The following is a 23,065-nucleotide window of genomic DNA, read 5'->3' as shown; positions in this document are numbered from 1 at the left end:
TCTGAAGGTGTCGACCAGAATTGTTAACGTTATGTGCCTTTCTGTTTTTAAAGGTTTGTTAACTGTTATTTTTCATTGTTACTTTAGTTTTGTTTCAGTTAGAACACGTCATGTTAAAGAATAAACCCGTATATGTTCTTTGTTTCCAAAGATATCAGGAACATTCAAAAAACATTAGACTTCAATACGATTTCGATGTACATATACTCACACTTATACCTTGTCCTCCCTACAGGGTGTCTAGAAACTTAACATCAGAAAACGTGTCTTTTTTTCCACCCGGTATAAGTTCAAAAAAGAAGTTTGAGTAAGCCTTTAACTGTGTAATTACCGAAGAAAAATCTAAAATAACAAAAAAAAATTAGCGGAATCCGTTAATCTGTTTACGAAAAAATTAACTATGGAAATTTTTGTTTTATTTGAAATTTGCACATTTACAATCTACTCTGTACAAAGGAGTATTAAGTAAAACTGATAAGTTATGTAATATTTTGTAGGTGTTGCCGACCAGTGCCGGTTCACCTTATTCACCACTGTCTTCACTAACACAAGTGTCACTCACACAAGTCTTCTGGCCACTGTCTCTTGAGTCTCCGAACTGGTAATAGTCGATTGGTAAGCGTGGAAATCAGCTCGCTGTTGTGATTGATACTTCTTTTTCTATGTTTGGTCGCATACAGTCCTATTACGTCTTTTATGAATGGTATGTTTAAGTCCTCATGTAATGTTTGGTTTGAAATATACCAGGGTGCATTTGCAATGATTCTTAAAGTTTTTGATTGGTATGTCTGCAGAATTTTGGTGTTTGTTGGTTTCGTACATCCCCATAGTTCAATCTCGTAGGTCCATATAGGTTTTAGTATTATTTTGTATATTGCCAGTTTGTTTTCTATGGATAAATGTGATCTTCAAGCCAATTCATTTCTCTGGTTTTTAATTAGAGTTGTTGTTTTTTAGCTTTAATGTGCGCTTTCCATGTTAGTTTCTGATCAAGATGAATACCTAAATATTTGACTTCGGTCTTCATTGGGATAACTTGGTGGTTTATTGTAACATGTGGAAAATTTACATGTCTGTTCGTAAATTATATGTGAGTCGATTTTTCGTTTGTTTTGTTTTTTATTTCCACAGGACAAGCCCAATACAGTTACAATTTTTTACAATCTTTTTAACAATTTAGTAGATACTAAATATAAGTCATATACATATAACACATAAAATATAATAGTTAAAATAGTTAAAAGAAATAAATTACATACAGAACAAATTAGAAACAGACTGGTAAGGGTGGACAAAACAAAACAAGAGGCAATATTAATTTGTTGCAAGCCGCGTATAAATTGGTTAGGTGTGGAACTAAAATTAAGCCTGTCAGTATTTTGATTTGCTAGACGTAACATTCTAGTTATAGGTTCATTGAGGCCATAATTATATCGATGAAATGGTACATGAAAAGTGTTTTCAACTGCATTTCGAGTACTGTATGAAGGAACTTTAAAACCAACCTTAGACAATAAATAATGACTATTTGCTGTACCATTTAACAAACTATACAGAATTTTCAAATCATTGTGATAACGACGTTCTTCCAGAGTATTGATATTTATATAAATATGCTCTAATTTCTCATAACTGTAAAACCTGTTACTCCCATTAATAGCTCTAATTTTAAATCCCAAAAACCTAAGTAATTTATTTTGAACTTTTTCAATTTTTTCTGCATAAACATTATAGTAAGGTGACCAAATACTACAACAGTATTCCAAGTGAGGTCTAACAAGAGAACAGTATAACAATTTTAGGGTATTGGGACTTTTAAAATTATAGCAGTTTCGTTTCATGAACCAAGCATCTGTAATACCTTTGAAATAGTGATCAATGTGATCTGCGAATTTTAGCGATTTGTCAAACAGTATTCCAAGATCTCTTATTGTATTAACACAATCTAGTGGTGTGTTATCAAGTTTATATTCAAACGAAATATACGTTCTACCTTGATAAAAACTAATTTTATGGCACTTTCTGACATTTAGCTCCATTTCATTTTCTTTACACCAACCCTGTACTTTATTTAATTGAAATTGCAGATTTTCGGAATCTTCAGGACTAGATATTTTTGAAAAGATTTTTAAATCATCCGCAAACTAAAGCTTACCACAGTTTATATCTGCAATATCATTTATAAATATAATAAATAATAGCGGACCCAGATGTGAAACCTGAGCCCTGAGGGACACTAGAACTGACAACTACATCCTGAGATAGACAATCCTGGATCCTTACTACTTGGCGCCTTCCTATTAGGTAGCTTTCCAGCCATTAAAGCAGTTTCCCATTTACTCAGCAGCTTCTAATTTAGACAATAGGATGTTATGATTTACCCTGTCAAATGCCTTGGAGAAGTCTGTATAAATATAATCAATTTGATACCCACCCTCCAAAGCACTTGACAACGCATCCAAATAGCAAAGAAGATTTAATTCCGATGATTTGTGTTTCTGAAAACCATATTGCTCATCTACTGGAAACAATTTGAAACATACCGAGAGGCAGTCCGACACTAAGCTTTCAAATAACTTAGGAATAGTACTTAATATAGAAATTGGTCTGTAATTTGTAATGTCGGATCTACTACCAGCTTTATGTATTGGCGTTAAAAAACTTAATTTCCAAGGATCAGGAAAGTAACCAGTTTACAAAGAAGAATTAAAAATTTTCCACAATGGTCTTGCCAAAATAAAACTGCATTTTTTTAAAAATTATAGGAGGTATTTTGTCAGGACCAGGACCTCTGTTCACATCTAACGTCATCATTTTTTCATATACTTGAGATATTGTAATATTACAGGAATTTATTGTTATATTGGTGGTGGGAGGCAAAACACGTTTACTGATTGCTTTCTCAGAATAAACTGATGAGAAATATAATGCAAAAGCATTTGCAATATCACTTGGAGTTGTATAAGTGATATTGTTCAAAGACATTTCATTTGGTAAACCCGTCCTCGTTCGTTTAGAATTTATGAATGACCAAAACGATTTAATGTTACTATGAATGGAATTTTCAGTTTTTTCTATAGTTATTATGACAAACAAGTTTTTGTTAGAGCTTTACATTTACTTCTAAGGCTCGAGAATGCATTACAATCATTTAGAGAGGAACTAACTTTAAATTTTAAATGTGATAACTTTTTTTCAATTACTAGTTTCTTTAGTTCTGGCGAGAACGATTTTGGAAATTTTTTTGTTGACATCATTTTCTTTGGCACAAAAATTTCAAAAACACAGTACATGACTTCGTAGAATCTATTTAACATTTTATCTAGACTTTGATTTTCAAGAATTTGATTACAGTTAATACAAGAAAGGTAATCATTCAAGGCATTAAAGTCAGTGTTATTAAAATCCAAATAGTAAGAGCTGTTCTGGTTTGTTGAGCAGTTATTACTACAATGAAAATCTTTTATGGCAATGTTCAAGGCAGGATGATGCCTATCTAATGGAACTAATTCCTCATCAGAAGCTACAACTTGAATAGAACTGTCGTTAGCAAATATCAAGTCCAATAAAACCCCACGAGAATTGGATATTGTGTCGATTTGAAATAAATTGTGAAAATTACATAGATTTGACAATATCCAAGCAGATTGAGTTTCATTAGGAGTACAATATTGACTAAAAGTAACATTCGAAGACAGTTCATCATTAGACCACATAATGTTTGGCAGATTAAAGTCTCCGAACAAAAATAGTGGAAGCTGGATACTTCTCACTAACTTCATCAACACTTTCACTGAATTCGGTATATACAGCTGGTTCCGCTTTAGTTGGAATTTAAACAGTTCCAAATATTGCCATAGACTGACCACTGCCAATAGTAATAAACACCTGTTCAATATTACTGCTGCTTACAAATAGGGCACTCGAGATTGACTTCCTGACCGCAATCGAAACACCGCCACCCCTAGTGTGGATGCTAGTTTCACTTGATCTATCTTTTCGGTACACATTGTAACTTTCCATACCAAGTTCAGAGTCTAGAAAATCAGCAGTCAGCCAAGTCTCAGTTAAAACAATTACATCATAGGAACAATGTGAAATATTTAATAAAAGTGTCTGAAGTTTAGTTCGAAACCCATTTGTATTTTGGTAATAAACATTTAAGTTATTAAAAAAAATAAGTTTTCAATCTAATAGCACATAAAACAATATCCAAAAATGTTATTCTACATCCTACCAGACTGAAAACAATGTTTTATGTGCTATTAGATTAAAAACTTAGTTTTTTGCTAGCAGTTGCCGCTAGGCAGGGCATCTCTGCCATTTCGTTTGTTGCAATCCGTGACTGCACGTCGGGGTTTGTCCTAGTTGGGTCAGAGAGAGCAGCATATGTGCCTCCTGATGAGAGACTAATAAGTTTCGAAACCGGTAGAGGTGCTTGCTGCACTCTCTGATTGAACTGGAATAATGATTCGGCTGTAGTTTCGTGTTGCAACGAAATTGAAAATGGTTATTCATTTTTGATTTACATGTTTACTCTGATTGGAGTACGAAGGAAACCATTCTCGTGGAACTTTACCGCGCTGAGCAGATGGGACGTGAATTATAAATTGTAAAATTCCCTCATCTCCCTTAGTCTCAGCATCCGTTATGGCTTGCAAATTGTAGAAGCCTCGAAGGTGTTACCAGAGAAGGTTCCCATTGTTTTTAGTCTGGTAGGATGTAGAATAACATTTTTGGATGTTGTTTTATGTGCTATTAGATTGAAAACTTAGTTTTTCGCTAGCAGTTGCCGCTAGGGCATCCCTGCCATTTCGTTAGTTGCAATCCGTGACTGCACGCTGGGTTTCTCCTAGTTGGGTCAGAGAGAGCAGCATATGTGCCTCCTGATGAGAGACTAATAAGTTTCGAAACCGGTAGAGGTGCTTGCTGGACTCTCTGATTGAACTGGAATAATGATGCGGCTGTAGTTTCGTGTTGCAACGAAATTGAAAATGGTTATTCATTTTTGATTTAAGTTATTATGAGGCGTGCCACGTGGAGACTGACTTAATTTTTTTTTAACAATTTTGGGTATACTCTTGAAATATTTAATGATTAAATTAAGTTCACCTTGGTCTTGTCTCTTTAATAATTCATTTCGAGTTTTATTAAAAAGCTCACGTTGCATTTGAGTTTGATCGAGACTTATAAATTTTTTTTTGTCTTTGTTTGTATTGTGTCTATTTTTAAACACCATAAAAGCTTCTTGAGCAGAAGATAGTGTTATTTGTACTGGTCGATTGCCATTTTTATTTTTCTTACCCACTCGGATTATTTTTTTAACTTCAACGCTGGATGGGTTATCTACGATTTGAGTTATGAAACTTTTAACTTCAACATCAGAGTTATAATTTGTTTTTGGAAAATTAAAAATCATGAGATTATTCGCTCGTTTTTGCCTCTCCTGTATTTCTGTAATCACTTCTTCGGCACTAAGATATGACCTCTCTTCTTTTAGATTTTGAATTTCTATTTGCCCAAGTTCTACCTTAAGAGCTTCAATCTGCCTCACAAGATTTGGCACATTTTTAAACGCAAGCCTACAGTCAGTACAGAAAAAGTACAGTGGAACCTCGATAACTCGGATTAATCGGGACCGCGGCCGATCCGGGTTATCGAAAATCCGGGTTAGCCGGAGAATATGGCAAAAATTAATAAAATATGGTATACTTTCAGATAAACTCCGTTATAATTACAATAACATGAACTGCACATCTAAATTATTAAAAACACGCAAACACAAACCTAAGCAAACGGAAGCAAACAATACAAGACTGTACTACACACAATATAGTCACAATCGGAACGATGCTATCAACAGTGAAAACTAAGACCATTGTTTAAAAAAGAATTTTTTAAATAGTCTTTTAGTCTTTTTTAAACAATGCTAAGACAGTTTGAAATAAATAAAGGAATAACAGGTGCCTGTTGTTTCCGATAAATCCGAGACAATGACCGTCGCTCTGCCGCCGCCGCCGTGTGCCATGAGTCATTTTTACTATCGTATACTTAGTTCAAATTATACAAATACACATTATCTCTCAAATATTATATTACATAAATATTATCCCTTGCAAAATAATTCGGATGGAATTCCCCAGATTAAGAGACTGGGCCGATATCAAGCACAAAATAATCTGGGGAATTCCATCTGAATTATCTTGCAACGGATAGTACATTTTAATTGTTGAAATGTTTGTCTGATGAAAATCGGTCCGGGTTAGCCGGACTTTCGGGTTATCGGGGGCCGACTTATCGGGGTTCCACTGTATAAAGATCTCTTCTGCAGGACCACTGCACGTAACTTACTGGCACTGAGACTGCTGCACTTTTCAGTATTATGTAATATTATGTGACAACTGTCACACACTACAGATTTATCTCCCATAGGATTTTTACAATTTCAACAATTTCCATTAATAATAATACTTTGAGAGTGACAACGTCGGATTGATTAAGAAAACATCGTGTTATTTTACGACTATAATAAACTCGATAAATCGGGAGTTATAACCAAAAATAATTCGTCGAAATAGTATAATAAACATATGTTTGCGTGAAAAGACAAAAATATATAGAACTGCTACAGAATTGAATAAATACCAGAAAATATACAGGTTATTGTTGACAACAGTAATTAACTGATAACGAGGTCTACTGATAAAACACCAAAATAAAAACAGCTGATGGTAAGAACTTGGATTGCTTATGAACACCGTTGCCAGATCTGTAAGTAAATAAGTAAATACTTAAAATAGTTATAGGTTCAAGTTGAATTTAATTAATTAGGGGAATTGTTTTAAAATAAAATATTGCATCGATAAAGGGAACAGATTCGACGGGTTGACTGGTCTGTAATCTTTTCCGCGGTGCAAAAAGGAAAAAAGATGGAAGAACAAGAGAAATATAACTCTGAAGAAGAAAAGAAGATAGATAAAATAATGGGAACGTTATTAGTTTTGACACAAGAGATAAAAATGATAAGAGAGGGACAAAAAGAATATATTAAAGTAATACAAAAGGTTAAAGAAGAGAATGAGGCGATAAAGAAAGAAAATGTGCATTTAAAAGAAGAAATAAAAGTAATCAATGAAAAGTTGGAAGAAATAGACAGAGAAAAAAGACGAAATAATATTGTAATACAAGGAATTAAAATAGACACGAACGAAACGAATATTTTAGAATATACTACTACTATCATTGTTTGATTTGCGTGTATAGATATAATGCTATGTGGAAATGCGATCAATGATTGTCCCCGTTTAGGATTTTGTCCTCTTCAGGGTTTGTAGTGAATGTATAATGTTGGCAGCAAAAGCAAACAGTCCGAAAAACACACTGGGGCAGGCGCCGTATCCTGGTGTTTTTTTTGGATCCTGGGTTATGCCGGACGGTGGTGTCCAGAAGGCTAAGAAGTCAACAGAGAAGAAAGTTTGATGAATTGTTGTTGGTTCCATAGACATTTACGTGTACTGTCCGTGCTTTGCTCTAGACCAATCTCCCTAGAAACCATTGTACAACGACAGGCGAACCTGCGTCCCTCGTCGGCGGTCAGGAGGTGGCTTTGGGCGCAGCGTGGACAGTGTGCGTTCGAGTGGTGAAAATAGTTGCGGCTATTTTCTTGGGACGAACAGGTATAATTGTGCAATGAAGTTGGGAAACCGCAAAAAACCAACTTCTCCCTGTTCGGGGTAGGGAAGAGGAGATGTTAAAGGTGGGTACGGAAGGCTAACGGGGTAGCCTCGAGGATGTTTTCGTACTCCACCGGGAGTTCGTCAATGCATGTTTGCATTAGAGCGGACGGTAAATGAATCTTTTTGCGTTTGGGCTTTCGGTGGAGTACGTGGCCGGAAGATGAACAGGAACATTTGAGAGATTCTTGTGTGTCGGAGGGGGGGCCGTTGATTACTTTGATTGTGAAGTTCCTGTTCAGAGAGTTTATTCTCTCGGTGATTTTGGGGATGTTCGAGATGTTATGGATTTCGTTTGAGGGATATCGCCAGTGCTCATAGTTACATCTACGCAAGATTCTACGTTCAGCGCTCAACAACCACTCTTGCTTTGATCTAGCGCAAAGAGAGTAGAGGCAAGATTTGTACTCCATGACGGGTCGAATAAAGGTCTTGTAAGTGTGAATGAGAGTCTTCTTGTGTGTCTTGCCAATTCGTCCAGAGAGAGAGTTGAGAAGTTTGGCCCTGTTCCTTACCCTATCTAAAGTTGCCTTTAGATCTGCGTTCCAGTTAAGAGTCCTGGTGAACAGAACTCCTAAATAGTTCGCAGTCGGACTAACAACAAGCCTTTCTCCCAACAGTCTCAGAGGATATTGGTCGTCTTCATTAATTATGATTCTATGTGACACAGAAGGGGCGCGAAACACAATTGTTGTTGTTTTGTTCGCGTTCAGCGTGACTCTCCACTTACAACACCATTCACCAACTCCGTCCAATAGAGCCGGATGTCCAGAAGTTTCCGAACAAGTCCGTCATGCCAGACCTGATCGAAAGCCTTCTGCACATCCAGGAATGTGGCTATGGCGAATGAACCATCGTTGATGGTTTGAGTAACTTTAGTAGTGAAATCAGTTATTGCATGTTTGGTAGATTTACCTGACTGGAATCCGTATTGAAATTTTGGTATGATATTGTGGTTTTCGAGAAAGTCATTGAGCCTCTCTTTTAGGATTAGCTCAAGAACTTTGCCCAGAGTGTTGATTAAAGAGATTGGTCTATAGGATTCCACGTTGGTTGGGGGTTTGCCTTTTTTCAAAAGCATGATGGTATTGGCCACTTTCCAAGGAGTAGGGAAGTGGCTGTTTTTGAGACATGCATTGAATATTTTAGTTAGAAGAGGGATGATACTCTCTGGAAGTTTTTTGAGGCATCTTCGGTTGATGCCATCAGGTCCGGGAGCGCTGTTTTTACCTATTTGGCAAAAGCTCTCCGTTTCCCTGTTTGTGAGGGGGTCCATGATAGGATCATAGACTGGAACGTGGTGATTGAGAGTAACATTTACTATGTATTCTGTGTTGAGTTTAAACAAGTGATCAAAGTTCGGGTTGTCTGGGGTTTGAAAGTTGATTTGAAGCGAATTTTTGAATGCTTCAGCTTTCCCTTCTGGGGAATTGACTATGTGATTGTTGACCAACAGATGTGAAGGTTGAGATAGTTTTTGTTTTGTTAGGACTTTGAATTTGTGCCAGAATTTACTTCCGTCTCTGTAGTCCAGTTTTGAGGTAGTATCTTCCCACCGGCGAGCCGTTAGGTCAGATATCTCTCTCTTTATCCTGGCGCAGATTCGGTTGTATTCTGTTTTGATTAGTGGATTTCTGTTGGCCTTATATTGACGTAGAAGACGTCTTTTTTGTTGGATTTTGGCAATGATGTATTGTGGAAGTGCCGGTGATGTATAGGTTATTTGTTTAAGTGGAATAGCGTGCGTGATCGCCTCGGTGATGAGGTTCTCAATTTCGGTTGCAGTGGTGTCGATACTATCGGTAGTATCGAGTTCGCCTAACATAGGGAGATTTTGAGTGATGAAATTTTGGAATTCAGTCCAGTTAGCGTGACGATAGTCTCTTATAGTTCGTGGAGGGTTGGGTTGTTTTGGAGTTAGTATGTCAGTGTTGACAAGAAGTGGTACGTGGTCTGACGTTATTGAGTCACCGATGTGGCATCTATCCTCGAACCGATCCAGAATGTTACTAGTAACTAGGATGTGGTCGACAATAGAGGCCCCAGCAGCGTTCAGAAACGTGTATTCAGTGTTGGTGATTCGAGAGATAGGAAGGTCTAGTAGAAAATCCGTGAGGCGGATGCCTTCTGGGTTTTGACGGTGATCACCAAACTGTGTGTGTCTACAATTCAGATCGCCCATCAACACGGCCTTGCCGAGCCTTGAAAAATACTCTAGCAAATGCCTGTTGAGTGGTTGATCCGGGTGTTTGTAGTAAGAGACTATCGTGAGGGTTTCGTTATTGGGGATATGCACGTCAATTGCCAGGAAGTCCACATCAGGCGGACGAAAATTTTGTGGGAATGTGTGTGTGGTGTGCGGTATTCCGTGTTTAACGAGAATACCATTCCCGCGTGAAACCTGACAGCGGCTTCGATGGATGATCGAATATCCTGCGAAGTATGGATCGCTTTTCGACAGAGTATCTGTGAGTGCGAGGATCTGGATGTTATGCTTCGACAGGATATTCTTGATGAGCGGTCTCTTTTTGGAGAGACCCTGACAGTTGACTGTGCCTAGGGTGAAATCCATAAAGGGAGGGTGTTTAGTGGTTGGAGCGGAATGTCACCGTGACATTGCTTCCGTACCCGTGGACCACTGTCGAGTGGTCGTAGACATACGTGGACCAGGTCGTGGGATAGTGTGTCTTTGTGGACACTTATTGGAATATGCAGAGTGGTCGCCGCTGCAATTCGGGCATTTGGGTTCCTGCTGTTTTGTGCAGGCGCTGGATTTATGATTGCCGCCGCAGTGGGGGCAGACGAATGCTTTTTGAGGGCATTCGTCAATAGAGTGTCCGTTGATGCAACATTTGCTGCAATATTTTGGGGTAGGGATAGTTGGATCGGAGCCGTGTGGAAGCTCGGCATTGTAGATTTCTCCGTCGAGAGTTATGCCTCGGCTCAATGCTGTTGTGAATTTTTCTAAGGATTTAGTCACCACCTTGATCACCTTAGAGTCCTTGCCTAGTTTGTAGGACTTGACTCTCCACAGTTTTTCAACTGGGAATTCTTGTTCGGTGAGCAATGCGGTGACCTCCTCCTCAGAATAATCCACATCGATACCGGTGATGCAGAGGAGATAAGTGGGCTCTCTAGAGGAAGTGTTGGGGTTTTTGCTACGGCTGTGAACCGTAACCATAGTTTGGCCAGTTGCTTTTCGGATTGCTTTCTCTATTTCCTCTGCATTTATTGAATTAAAAAGTCGCAGGTGTGCGATGCCGTGAGAGAGAACTTTGCATGAGTGAATCTTATTGGCTAGAAGAGAGGTGGCATTTATTTGCCGAAAGAAGGTACGTTTATTGCATAAATCTTTTGGAAGATCTTTGATAAGGTACTCGGACAGAGTCGGATCATTAATGGCATTGATAACGTTTTGGTTTTTAGACTAATTTTTTGGGCGAGGATTTGCTGCGGCATTGGCATATGAAATTTGTTTTAGTTGTCTTCTTTGGAAGACGAAGTCGTTAGATTGTTGCGGATTGTTGGCGCTGATGGGTGCTTGTTGTGGCGTGGGTTGTTGTTGAGATGATTGAGATATTTGCTTAGACGTTTGAGTGGGAACTTTTGGTATAGCACCCTGCTTAACGTGAGTGCTCTGACGCTGAGGACCAGCCTGTGCTGGTCGCGTTAAAGGCGGAAAGTCGCGAGCATATCGCTGCAAAAAAGGGTTATTGGCGTCTTCCTGCTCGATGCGGCCGTAGGCCTCGAGATACTTATCGCGGACGATTTGCATCTCCGCGCTAAGGGTCGCGAGGTCCAGTTCCGCTTGGAGCCGGTTGTAGCCGCTGTGTGGAGGTACCGTGCCTTCCTGTTGCAAGGAGGCATATTGGTTGGCTGTAGTGGTGGTAACAGTGGTGGCAACGTTTGTCGAGGTCGACGTCCGAGGACGAAGCGACCGGGTGGAGCTGACGGACCTTACTGATGAAGGCATGACAATTGGGAGGATGCTAGTCTGGCGATCGGAGGGCACCTCAGCCTCGAGGTGTTCTGGGGGGTAAACCCCAGGGATAAAGGTGGCTTGTCCACCCCTCCGTGCTTTTCCGGCGTTAGACAATGGCTATATTTACCTGATGGGTGCAGTTTACCCTGCCGCTGGTGGGTCCCTCGCTGAAAGCCTTTCTCGTGATTAGTTTGTCCCCCTTACTCGCACTTGTTCTTGGAGCCGTATGTGAACACTAGGTAGAGTTCGGGGCGAGCGTTGCCACTCGAGCCCAGGGCCAGAGTATTCCTCTGTAACCCAGCAATCCGTCTACCTTTATGGTTTACACGGCCAAGCGTCGTTGGTTTTTCACACTGAGTCCAAACTAATCGCTTAGGGCTAGCTGTGCGCCGCTACTTCAGCACTTGGTGCTCTCAGGCTTCTCGCTGTTCGTCGGTAAGAGTGGGGTGTTCAAGCAGTGACCTTACTCTTCGACGTCCGGATCGAGAATGTGATTTTAGAATATGAAATGAAAACCTTTATATAAAATAATCTGGACATTGAAGTAGAGATAAAAACAGCAAAAAAGATTGGATATAAGACCTGTTTAGGGGAATTCAATAAAATAAAAGATAAAATCAAAGTAATAACAAACAAAAACAAATTAAGCAACATAACCAACAGAAATATATATATTAATAACGAGATGACTCTAAGTGAAAAACGGATACAAAGAAAAATGAAGAAAATAGCTATCGAGGAGAAGAATAAGGGAAAGAAAGTCAAAATGGGTTATCAAAAACTATGGATCGAAAGTGAAGAATGGAAATGAAATAAGGATAAGGAAATAGAAAGGGCTCCAAAACGAGATAAAAAAGAAATAAAAGCCGATGGTTCAAAAAACTAAGTAAATAACAGACGGGAAAGAAAAAACGGAAAATGGGCTGGAGTGGAATAGGACAAACGAATAAAATTGAAGAAAAAGTAGAAGGTATTAATAAAACAAAGAAGGTGGTAGTAAAAGATTTTAAAATGGAACGTGGAACGAAAGAAGTATTAATGGAAAAGACATAGAATTAAACAAAGAATTTGAAAAAGCGGATTTAGATATATTGATAATAACGGAAGCAAAGAAAAAGAATAAAGGAATAGTAGAAACCGACAATGACCACATTTTCATATGGAGTGGAGTAGAAAAGAATGCACGAGCGGCAGCAGGAGTGGGATGTTTAATAAAGAAAGAACACAAAAATACACTTAACAAATGGGAAGCAATAAGTGAAAGAATACTCATGATAGAATTAAAATGCAAGACACACATCAATAGCAGCTTATGGACCAGATGAAAATGAAAAACGGAAGAGAAAGATAAATACTGGAATGAACTGCAAGAGACTATAGAAGAGTGTAGAGGAAAAATATATATTGCTGGAGACTTCAATGGACGAGTTGGAACAAAGGATGATATTATATGGAGCAGTAATCGTAAAACACGGTGAAAATACAAGAAATAATAATGGGAAAAGACTACTGGAATTTTGTATTAACAATGATTTAATAATAACAAATACTTATTTTGAACATGAAGATATTCATAAGATTACTAGAGAAGAGCCGAGCAGAGGAGAAAAGTCAATAATATACTATATTTATATTGGTAGAAAGAAATAATAGAAACTCAGTAAGGGATGCTTGAGTCAAGAGAAGCTATGAGATAAATAGTGATCATTACTTGCTGATAGCTAAATTCAGAAGCGAAGAAAATAGATCAGAGACATGCAAAGAAAAGAAAAAATGACATATAAGAATAAGGACTTACAAACTAAAAAATAAAGAGATAGCAGAAAAATATCAACAGATAGTATCGCGAGAAATAAATAAATATGAAGAAATGATACAGAGGCCGCTAGAAACAAAATGGGAAACCTTTAAAAATATTGTAATACAAGCAGCAAAGGACGCATGTGGGACTTACAATAAAGACAACAATAAGAAACAAACATCTTGGTGGACGAATGAAATTAAAGAACAAGTAAGAAAAAAGAAGAAAATATGGAAAGAATATTTAAATAATAGAACAGAAGCAAATTATTCAAGCTACAAGGAACAGAGAAATATAGTAAAACAAATGGTAATGAGCGAGAAACAGAGAAGTTGGACAGAATTTGGAGAAAAAATGGAAAGAGATAATAAAGGTAATCAGAAGCTATTTTACAAAGTACTCAAAAATCTTAGAAAAGAAAAAGTAGATATAAATGCAAGTGCAATAAAAACGAAGTTATGGAGATACTGATAGAGGAGGAAGAGATAATGGAAAGATGGAAAGAATACTTCCAGAATCTACTAAACACAGAACAGAAAGCAGAAAATCAAAATAATGAAATGGAAGAGGAAGAATGGAATATAGAAAGAGAGGTAATAAATGAAGAGATAACTAGAGAAGAGTTAGAAGAAGCTATAAGGAGTCTAAAGAACGGAAAAGCACCAGGAAGAGATAATATAACATCAGAAATGATAAAATATATGGGAAATATTGGAAAACTAGTATTATTAACAGAATCTCAAAGTTGATTTAGAGAAGGTAGAAGTACACAGGATCATATATTCACTTTGAAAGAAGTTATTAGCAGGAAGTGGATGGCAGAGAAACCCATATATTTAGCCTTTATGGACATGAAAAAGGCATTTGATAAAGTAAATAGAGCAACAATTTGGAAATGTGTAAAAAGGAAAAATGTAGATCAGAAACTAATAAGGGTAATACAAAGTTTATATAAAGAAACAAATAACTGTGTAATAAGATATAATATGATATCAGAAAAATTTGCTACAAATGTAGGAGTTAGACAGGGAGGGGGATTGAGTCCGCTTCTATTCATAATATTTATGGATGAAATAATAAGAGAAACGAAACAAAAAACTAAACCAATATACATAGAATATAGGAAATTAGAACAAATAGGGATGACAGAATGTGCATCTGCGGATGATGTGGTTATGACAGCAGGAAACGAGAAAGACCTAAGAGAAAGCTTGATAGTATGAAATGAGGTATTAAAAAAATACGGCATGAAATTGAATAAGAGTAAGACAAAGACAATGGTAATAGATAGAAATAGGAAAAGGATAAATGTGCAAATAGATGGAGTAGAAATAGAGCAAGTCAGTAAATATCAATACCTAGGTGTAATATTTGAAGAAAACGGAAAACAAGAAATAGATATAAATTATAGGATACAAAAAACAAATAGACTATATTATGCAATAAACAGTGGATTTGTAAATAGACGAGAAATGTCAAGAAAAACGAAAATGAGTGTATACAAAACTGTGTATAGACCTGTATTCACATATGGATGTGAATCGTTTATATTGTCAAAAAGGGATCAAAGTAAATTGCAGGCAATAGAAATGAAATATCTAAGAAGAGTAATGGGAGTGACAAGAAGAGATGTTAAGAATATAAAAATAAAAGAAGAATTAGAAATAGAACCATTAGAAACTTATATAGAAGAAAGACAGCTGGGTTGGTGGGGACACCTACAAAGAATGAGTGATAATATACCTGTTAAAAGAATCTGGGAAAGCAGAAATATAGAAGGGAAAAACGTGGTAGACCAAGAAAACAATGGAATGCAGTAATAATAGATATTTTGGAAAAGAGGGGAACAACATGGAACGATGCCAAAAAACTAACAGACAACAGAAAGATATGGAAGAAATTTGCGAAGAACAAAAAAGAATAAAAGAATCAGAAACAGATCCCTACACCTCAGGGTAGAAGGGATAAAGATTATATATATATATATATATATATATATATATATATATATATATATATATATATATATATATATATATATATATATGTCTTCATATCAAGGCGAGATCCGTTTGTATCATAAGCTATACAAGATGAGATCCGTTTTGCAAGGCGAGATCCGATTTTGGATCTCACCTTGTATTCACATGTATATAGTGACATCTCGATGTAACAATGGTTGGGGTACAAGGAAATCGATTTTTGTCTGGACCTCATTTTGCACCCCTTTTGGTAAATTTTATATTGCAGTGGTTCCACTAAATCCGCTGTAGAGGGCAGCGCGCGCGATCCGTTGTGTATATGCTAAATATATATTTTGCAGACAACCCGAGATCCGGTAAATTTGGAAACATCGCAAATGAATTTCACGGTCAGCTCTCTCACTCGGCTTATGTCTAGCTTGAATAAGAATATTTACATTATTTAAGGGCTCTGTCCAGAAAGGCGATTGTCAACTATCTCGAGAACTAGACGGCATATCGAAAAAACTTTGGAATGCTTTTTTAATGGTTTTTCAAAATCTATATACTTATGCAATAGCAGGGTTCTTATTCTGCCTGCGAAAGCGGTGGGTGTAGCAACTTTGAATTATCAACTGAAACCCTTTATTTTTAATTAAATAGTTGAAATTTAGAATTAAGAATACACAACTTTTGTTTGAATCGATAATACCTTCTTTAATCCAGTCGGAAGAGCTTCAAAATCGTCGTTTTGATGACATTTTTAGGGTTTAGGGGTACCTCAGGTAGTTAGCTTAAATCGTAAGAAATAAATTTGAATAGTAACGGATTAAGCCAACACAGAGCCTATCGCAAATGTATACTCTTTATTAATGTTTATTGATAAACAAAGCTCCAATTCTATTTTACTTCAACTCATTTTAACGCTATTTCAATAAACTAACCGGTTCTTTTTCAGTTTTTTGGTAAAATATTGTAACTTATAGACGAAAATTCTTAAAATCGGCTATTTTTCATTTAAATTGTCAATAAATAATTAAATTGAGAAAAAATTGGTCAGATTTACATAAATTTTGTTATTCCGTCCATATAGAAACTAAAACAATTGTTACGTAGTTACACTGAGTGTCGTAAAAACCGTGTATTTTTACTCATTGCTTTGAGCTATTTCACGCAATATCGAGATATAAGTTGTATTTTTACATAAGTTATATTAACGTTAAACTGACTTAATTTATAGTTTTCTAAGCAACAATTAAGTATAGCGAAATTTATAAAACCTTGTTTAAATTGTTTTACATGCGCTATAATGCGGTTATCTTAAATTTTGTTTTGAATGTTTTTCTTCTTACTGGTAGACAAAAAATGGCAAAATGTGCAGTTTTGACATCAAATTGTTGATAACCAACATAATTACTATAGGCTATTGATTATGTATTTTAGAAAGGAACTACAACGTTAACGGGGTTTTATTGTTTCATAGAGTCAATGGAACTCTATATATGAAAAAACCGAGGAGTGCTACCATTTAAAGGGGTGCGTTTTTGAGAAAAGTGTGAATTAGTCCCTAGGCACAGGGCGAATTAGAGTGAATTCTATTCACCTTTGGTACAAACACGTCTACAGAAAAATTGTTTCAGGTTAAATTTACTATCGAAATATCACATTTTAAAGTCAAAAATATTTTTTTTACAAAAATATATTCAAAATAAAAGCAAGAAAAAAACACGAAAGGTAGCATTTTTGTTTCTTGCCCTATAACTTTTTTCCACGGGGATATAGGTATAGGCATTGCTTCATAGAAAAAAAACTTCCATCCTTCCTCTTTAAAATGGCGTTTGGTGTAAGTCTGTATGATTTACAGTTTCCAAAATATGATTTTTCAAATTTCGCCACTCACAACAATTTTGGGCAATTTTCCTTGTTACTTTGCAAACATTGTTCTGTAACTTTTTTTTACGCAGCCTTAGGTATATATAATGTTACATTTAGTAGGAAGAAAAGTCAATTACCTTTAAAATGGTCTATCGTAGAAGACTGTATGACTATTTTTAAGTAAGATATGGTTTTTCAAAATTTTATACTTTTAATGATTTTTGATCTATTTTACGATTATTTTTAAATTTCTCATTATAACTCTATTATTGTATATTGAGGTATACACATTGTGCAATAAAAAGAAAAGCTTATTTTCTTTACTTTAAAATGGTGTATTGTAAAAAATTCTAGGTCTATTTTTAAATAAGATATGCTTTTTCAAAGTTTGACATATACACATGCAATAGGTCCCACTAAGTTGGAACCATATGGAAAACTTTTTATTATTAACTTTATGAAAAAAATTATTCTTTATAAAATAAATGCTCTGCATAGTCTAAAACCTAAGATGTAATCATCAGATATAAAATTTTATCAATAGTGTACGAGGTGTGTTAAAAAATATGAATACGCTCAAGAGTAAAGTACCTTTATATTCCACAATATCGAAAAGTGTTATCAAGAAAAGTTATTTGGAATTAAAAATTATGTTACAGTATGCAATTATATTCTTCTAATTGAAAAAATAAAAAAATTTAAATTTTTTCTCAAATTACGGATCCCCTTGGATATCCCACGAATATCTTGTTTAAAAATAGTCCTAGAGGTGATTGCAATACAACATTTTAAAGTAAAGAAAATAAGCTTTTTTTATTCTAGAATGTATATACTTAAATGTACAAGAAAAAAAGTCATAATAAGAAAATTTAAAAAATAATCATAAAAATATCAAAAATCATTAAAAGTATAAGATCTTGAAAAAGCATAACTTGTTTAAAAATAGTCGTACGACCTTATAGAGTAGACCATTTTAAAGGCAATTGACTTCTCTTTTTACTAAATGTACCATTGCATATATCTAGAAATGCGTAGAACAAAGTTACAGAACAATGTTTGCGAAATAATGGGGAAAATTGCTCAAAAATTCTGTGAGTGGCAAATTTTGAAAAATTCTATTTTGGAAACTATAAATCCTAGAGTCTTCTACCAAACGTCATTTTAAAAAAGAAAGGATGGAAGTTATTTTTCGCTGAAGCAATGCCTACACCTATATCCCTGTGGAAAGAAATTATGGGGCTAAAAACAAAATTACTTTCTTTTGTGTTTTTTTCTTGCTTTTCTTTTGAATGTATTTTTGTAAAAAAAAATATTTTTGACTTTAAAATATAATATTTCGATAGTAAATTTATCCTGAAACAATTTTCCTTTAGAAGTGTTTGTACCAAAAGTGAATGGAACTCACCCAAATTCACCCTGTGCCTAGGGACTAATTCACCCCTTTCTCAAAAACGCACCCATTTAAATGGTAGCACTCCGCGGTTTTTTCAAATATAGATGTCCGTTGACCATATGAGACAATAAAATCCCGTTAACGTTGTAGTTCTTTTTAGCTCTCTTATTTTGAACATAATCAATAGCCTACTACTCAAAATATTAAAAAAAACTAACCGTCGGTATAACAGGTTGCCTGGCAACCAGATGCAGAACAGTACCATAAATGTTTTCCACTTTTTAGCACTTTCTTTAAGTGAAATTTAAAATCATTTACCACCAATAACTTACACCCATGTTCACTCATTACGAAATCTGTTACAAGAATTTCAGCGATTTCAGCCATTTTTTCAAAATTTATTTGGATTTTCTCTAGTAATCCTTCCAAAAGACAATACATAAATGATGAATACCTTTTACACCAACTTCAAGGAGGGTAATTTATACAGGTACATACCTGGAATTATTATATGGACCGTTTACTCTTGTTAGAGTATAGTTCGCTCAAATATGAGCTCTTTTAACCCATTTCACGCGGTAGATTAGTCCGCTTTTCCTTTAGGTCGTAGTTCATAGGTTGCGATGTTTTTTTGCCTTCTCTACTATCTTCTTCCACTCTCTCCGGTCGTGAATCTTTTTTCTCCAGTTTGCAATTTTCATGTTTGATATATCGTCTAGCAGTTGATCTTCCCATCTTATTTCTGGTCTTCCTCTTGGTCTATTTTTTACTGGTTTTCAGTTCATTATCTTCCTGATCAGTTCTTCTACACCTCTTCTTTGTGTGTGCCCAAACCATCTGAGCCTTTGTGCTTTAATGAATTTTACTATATCTTCTCCTTTATTTATATTTATTATTTCATGGTTCATCAGCTTTCTATATTCCCCTGTTTCTGTCTTTACTGGGCCATGTATTCTTCTCATAATTTTTCTCTCAATTATTCTTAACATTTCTTCGTCTTTTTTCGTAAGGCACATTACTTCTGCTCCATAGGCTATCACTGATCTGATTGCTGCTGTGTATATTTTTGATTTTGTTTTTTTGCTCAGGTTTTTGTCCTTGAGTAATTGGTGATATTTCCAATATACTCTATTACCTGCTTTAATTCTTTCGTTTATCTCTATACTCCTTCCGTTTTTGCCGTCCACCATCACCCCCAGGTATTTGAAGCAATCTACTCTCTGGAATGTATTTTCACCTATCTTTATTTCTGTTAGTCTGTTTACATTGTCTCGTTTGCTTATAAGATATTTTGTTTTATTCTGATTGATTATTAATCCTCTCGTCTTTGCTTCTCTTACCAGGGTTAAAAGTGCCTCTTCTAGTCTTTTTTTTATCTCGTGCTACCAGTCCCAGGTCATCTGCATATCCTATGATCTGTAATGAGCTTTGAATGATTGTCTTTTTCAGCCCTGTGTCACTAATTACTCCTTCTAGAGCGATATTAAATAGTGTCGTTTGTCGTTGACAGACTGTCTCCTTGTCTTACTTCAAGTTCTATTTTGATGTCATTTGTATCGCCCTCATTTGTTTTAACTTTTGCTGTTGAGTCTTTTATTGTCATTCTAGATAGTCTTATTAATTTTGCCGGTATCTCCATTTTTTTCATTTATTTTAATAATTGTTGTCTGTATATGCTGTCGAAGGCCTGTTAGAAGTCGATGAATAGTATGTGTAATTCTATGTCATGTTCATAGCTTTTTTCAGTTGTTTGTGTCAGTACGTGTATTGCATCTATTGTTGATCTTCCTTTTCTAAAACCCTGTTGGTATGGTCCTATAATTTTTTCTGTGTATTGATTTAGTCGGTTTCTTATAATTGTGGTCAATATCTTATACGTTGTATTTAGTAGCATAATTGGTCTGTAGTTGCAGCACTTAGTTGGATCTCCTTTCTTAAAGATTGGTGCGATGTGTCCGTTTTTTCATTCTATGGGCATGCTTTCGTGCTTCCAAATTGTAACCATTAACTTGTGCATTCGCTTCGTGAGCTCCTCTCCTCCGTTGATGATCAGTTCGTTGTTGATTTCATCTGGCCCTGGCGTTTTGTTTACTTTTAGTTGTTTTAATACCTCCATGAATTCCTGATAAGTAGGTGCGCCTTCCTCTTCATCTCTGTTATCTCTTATATCCTCATCCTCTGAATATGCCTTATTGTCGTTTTTGTATAGGTCCGTGGAATGTTTTTCCCAATCTTTTTTGTTTATTTTTGTGACAGATTTTTTGGTACTCTATTGTTGTTTTATCTATTCGAACAATTTCTTGTTGTCTTTATTATTCGTTTCTAATTCTTGCATTTGTTCAGAGATCCATGTGTTGTTCTTTCTTCTATGGAGTTTCAATGCTTCTTGTTTTTCTTTTCTATATTGGTCCAGTTGTTCCTGTTCGCACTTTGTAGCCATTTGTTTCTTGCGAGGTGCTTCAGTTGACTTTTTTGGTGACATTCCTCATCAAACCATTCTTTCGATTCTTTGTTTTTTGGAATCCTATTATTTGTTCTGCTGTCTCTATTATGCTGTTCTTTATGTTTTTCCATTCTCCTTCTATTTCTATGTGCTCGTACTGACCCAATTTCTGTTCCAGTTGTTCTGTATATTGTTGCTTTGTTTCTTGCGTTTTCAGATTGGCTATATTCCATTTCCTCCTTTTTCCTTTCTTATGATTATTTGCTTTGATTATTTTCATCTTAAGTTTTGCTATCAACAATATGTGGTCAGTGCCTCCATTTGCCCCTCTATATGACCTTACGTCTTGTACTATTTGTGTCCACTTTTTCGAAATTAGAGTATGATTTATTTGGTTTCCATCCATTCTTCCTGGTATCATACATGTTATTTTGTGTTCTTTTTTATGTTTATGCCCAGTACTAACTATATATGTGTTTGTTGCTGCTGCTAGGTTGCAGATTTCTCCTCCATTATCATTCGTAGTTTCATGAATGGTTTCTTTGCCAGCTACATTACGATTATAGTCCTCCATTTACACCACAATTGCTAGGTATGATCGTCCAAGCTCAGCTTATGGGGTGACACTAATTTTGTCTACGAGTAATGATTTTTCTTTGGTAACAAAATATGACTTTCTGTTAAGTGAAGCCTCCTTTGAGTTTTCCTTAGTTTACAATAAGAATCTTAATCTTTATATTATTTGCATTTATAGATCACCTGCTTCTTCCGTGGAACTATTTTTTCAGAACCTGCTAAATTTGTTAGATGACCTGCCCCATAAAAGTAGAAAAATTTTATGCGGGAACTTTAACATTGATTATGCTGCTGCTTGTGCTACACGAATATCCTTGGTCAACATATTTGAATCGTATGGTCTAACAATGCACGTTGATTCTCCTACAAGGATTACAAAAACTTCATCTACCATAATTGATTATACAGTCTCAGATTTCTCACCACTTGATGTCCACTCTACAATTATTAATGCTGGACTATCTGATCATGAAGCAGTTTATACGAAGTTTAATATCTCCAGCAAACCCTCCTCGAAAACCCGACGTTTAGGCAGGATTTTTTCCACCCGGAACTTTCGTAAATTCCAAAATTTATGCTTAACCTCTGAGTGGCGCTTTTCTGCCATGGACGTGAATAATAATTTCAGTGAATTCTTAGATAAGCTTATCTGTATCTTCAATAAAGCATTTCCTTTAATTGCAATTAAGCCAAAATATCACAAACCCTGGACTACTAAAGGTATCCGAATATCTTCCAAGAATATGCGTTCTCTTCTCTACATCAAGAAATTTACTACCAACGTCTCTATCACTGAATATATCACCAAGTACAGGGCAACCTATCTTAAACTTATAAAATCAGCTAAAAAAGTCTACTACCAGAACCGTCTGGGAAGCTCCAAAAGTGTTGCAAAAGAAACTTGGTCCATAATAAACGATCTTCGAAATAAAACCCACACTGCTCAAACATTTTCCCTTCCAGACCCTGAAAATCTAAATAAATACTTTGTTAATGTGAGTAAAAATATTACATCAACTATTTTGCCACAACAAGATCCCATTTCATATCTCCCTAATTCAAGAAAGGTCTCGAATTCATTCTTTATAAAACCAGTCGTTAAATCTGAACTAATCCAAACAATTAATAGTATCAAAAGCAAATCTTCCTGTAGTACTGATGGTCTATCGATCAAAATTTTTTCTAATCTTCCAGAAAATGTTTTAGAAGTCCTCATCTCACTAATTAATGATTCTTTTGAGAAAGGTAAATTTCCAGAGTGCCTGAAGACAGCCATCATTATTCCTCTTCATAAGGGTGGT

General features: G+C 35.7%; 1 protein-coding gene across 2 annotated transcripts in view; it reads left to right on the top strand.

The window, feature by feature from the left end:
• LOC126888732 (ATP-dependent DNA/RNA helicase DHX36-like) overlaps positions 1 to 23,065 on the top strand; it is a 152,298-nt gene that overhangs the window by 95,381 nt on the left and 33,852 nt on the right. Inside the window, exon 1 of one of the 2 annotated variants that reach the window (XM_050657132.1) lies at positions 6,493 to 6,771. The exons of the other annotated variant lie outside the window; for it this stretch is intronic. Within the exon in view, the coding sequence (XP_050513089.1) occupies positions 6,751 to 6,771 (21 nt within the window). The 5' untranslated portion in view covers positions 6,493 to 6,750. Of the gene's footprint in view, positions 1 to 6,492; positions 6,772 to 23,065 lie in introns of those variants that run through there. 2 annotated transcript variants of the gene reach the window in all.

This window comes from Diabrotica virgifera, chromosome 7 (genome assembly GCF_917563875.1).
Source record: "Diabrotica virgifera virgifera chromosome 7, PGI_DIABVI_V3a".
NCBI lineage: Eukaryota > Metazoa > Arthropoda > Insecta > Coleoptera > Chrysomelidae > Diabrotica > Diabrotica virgifera.
This window is presented reverse-complemented; position numbering and strand designations above follow the sequence as displayed.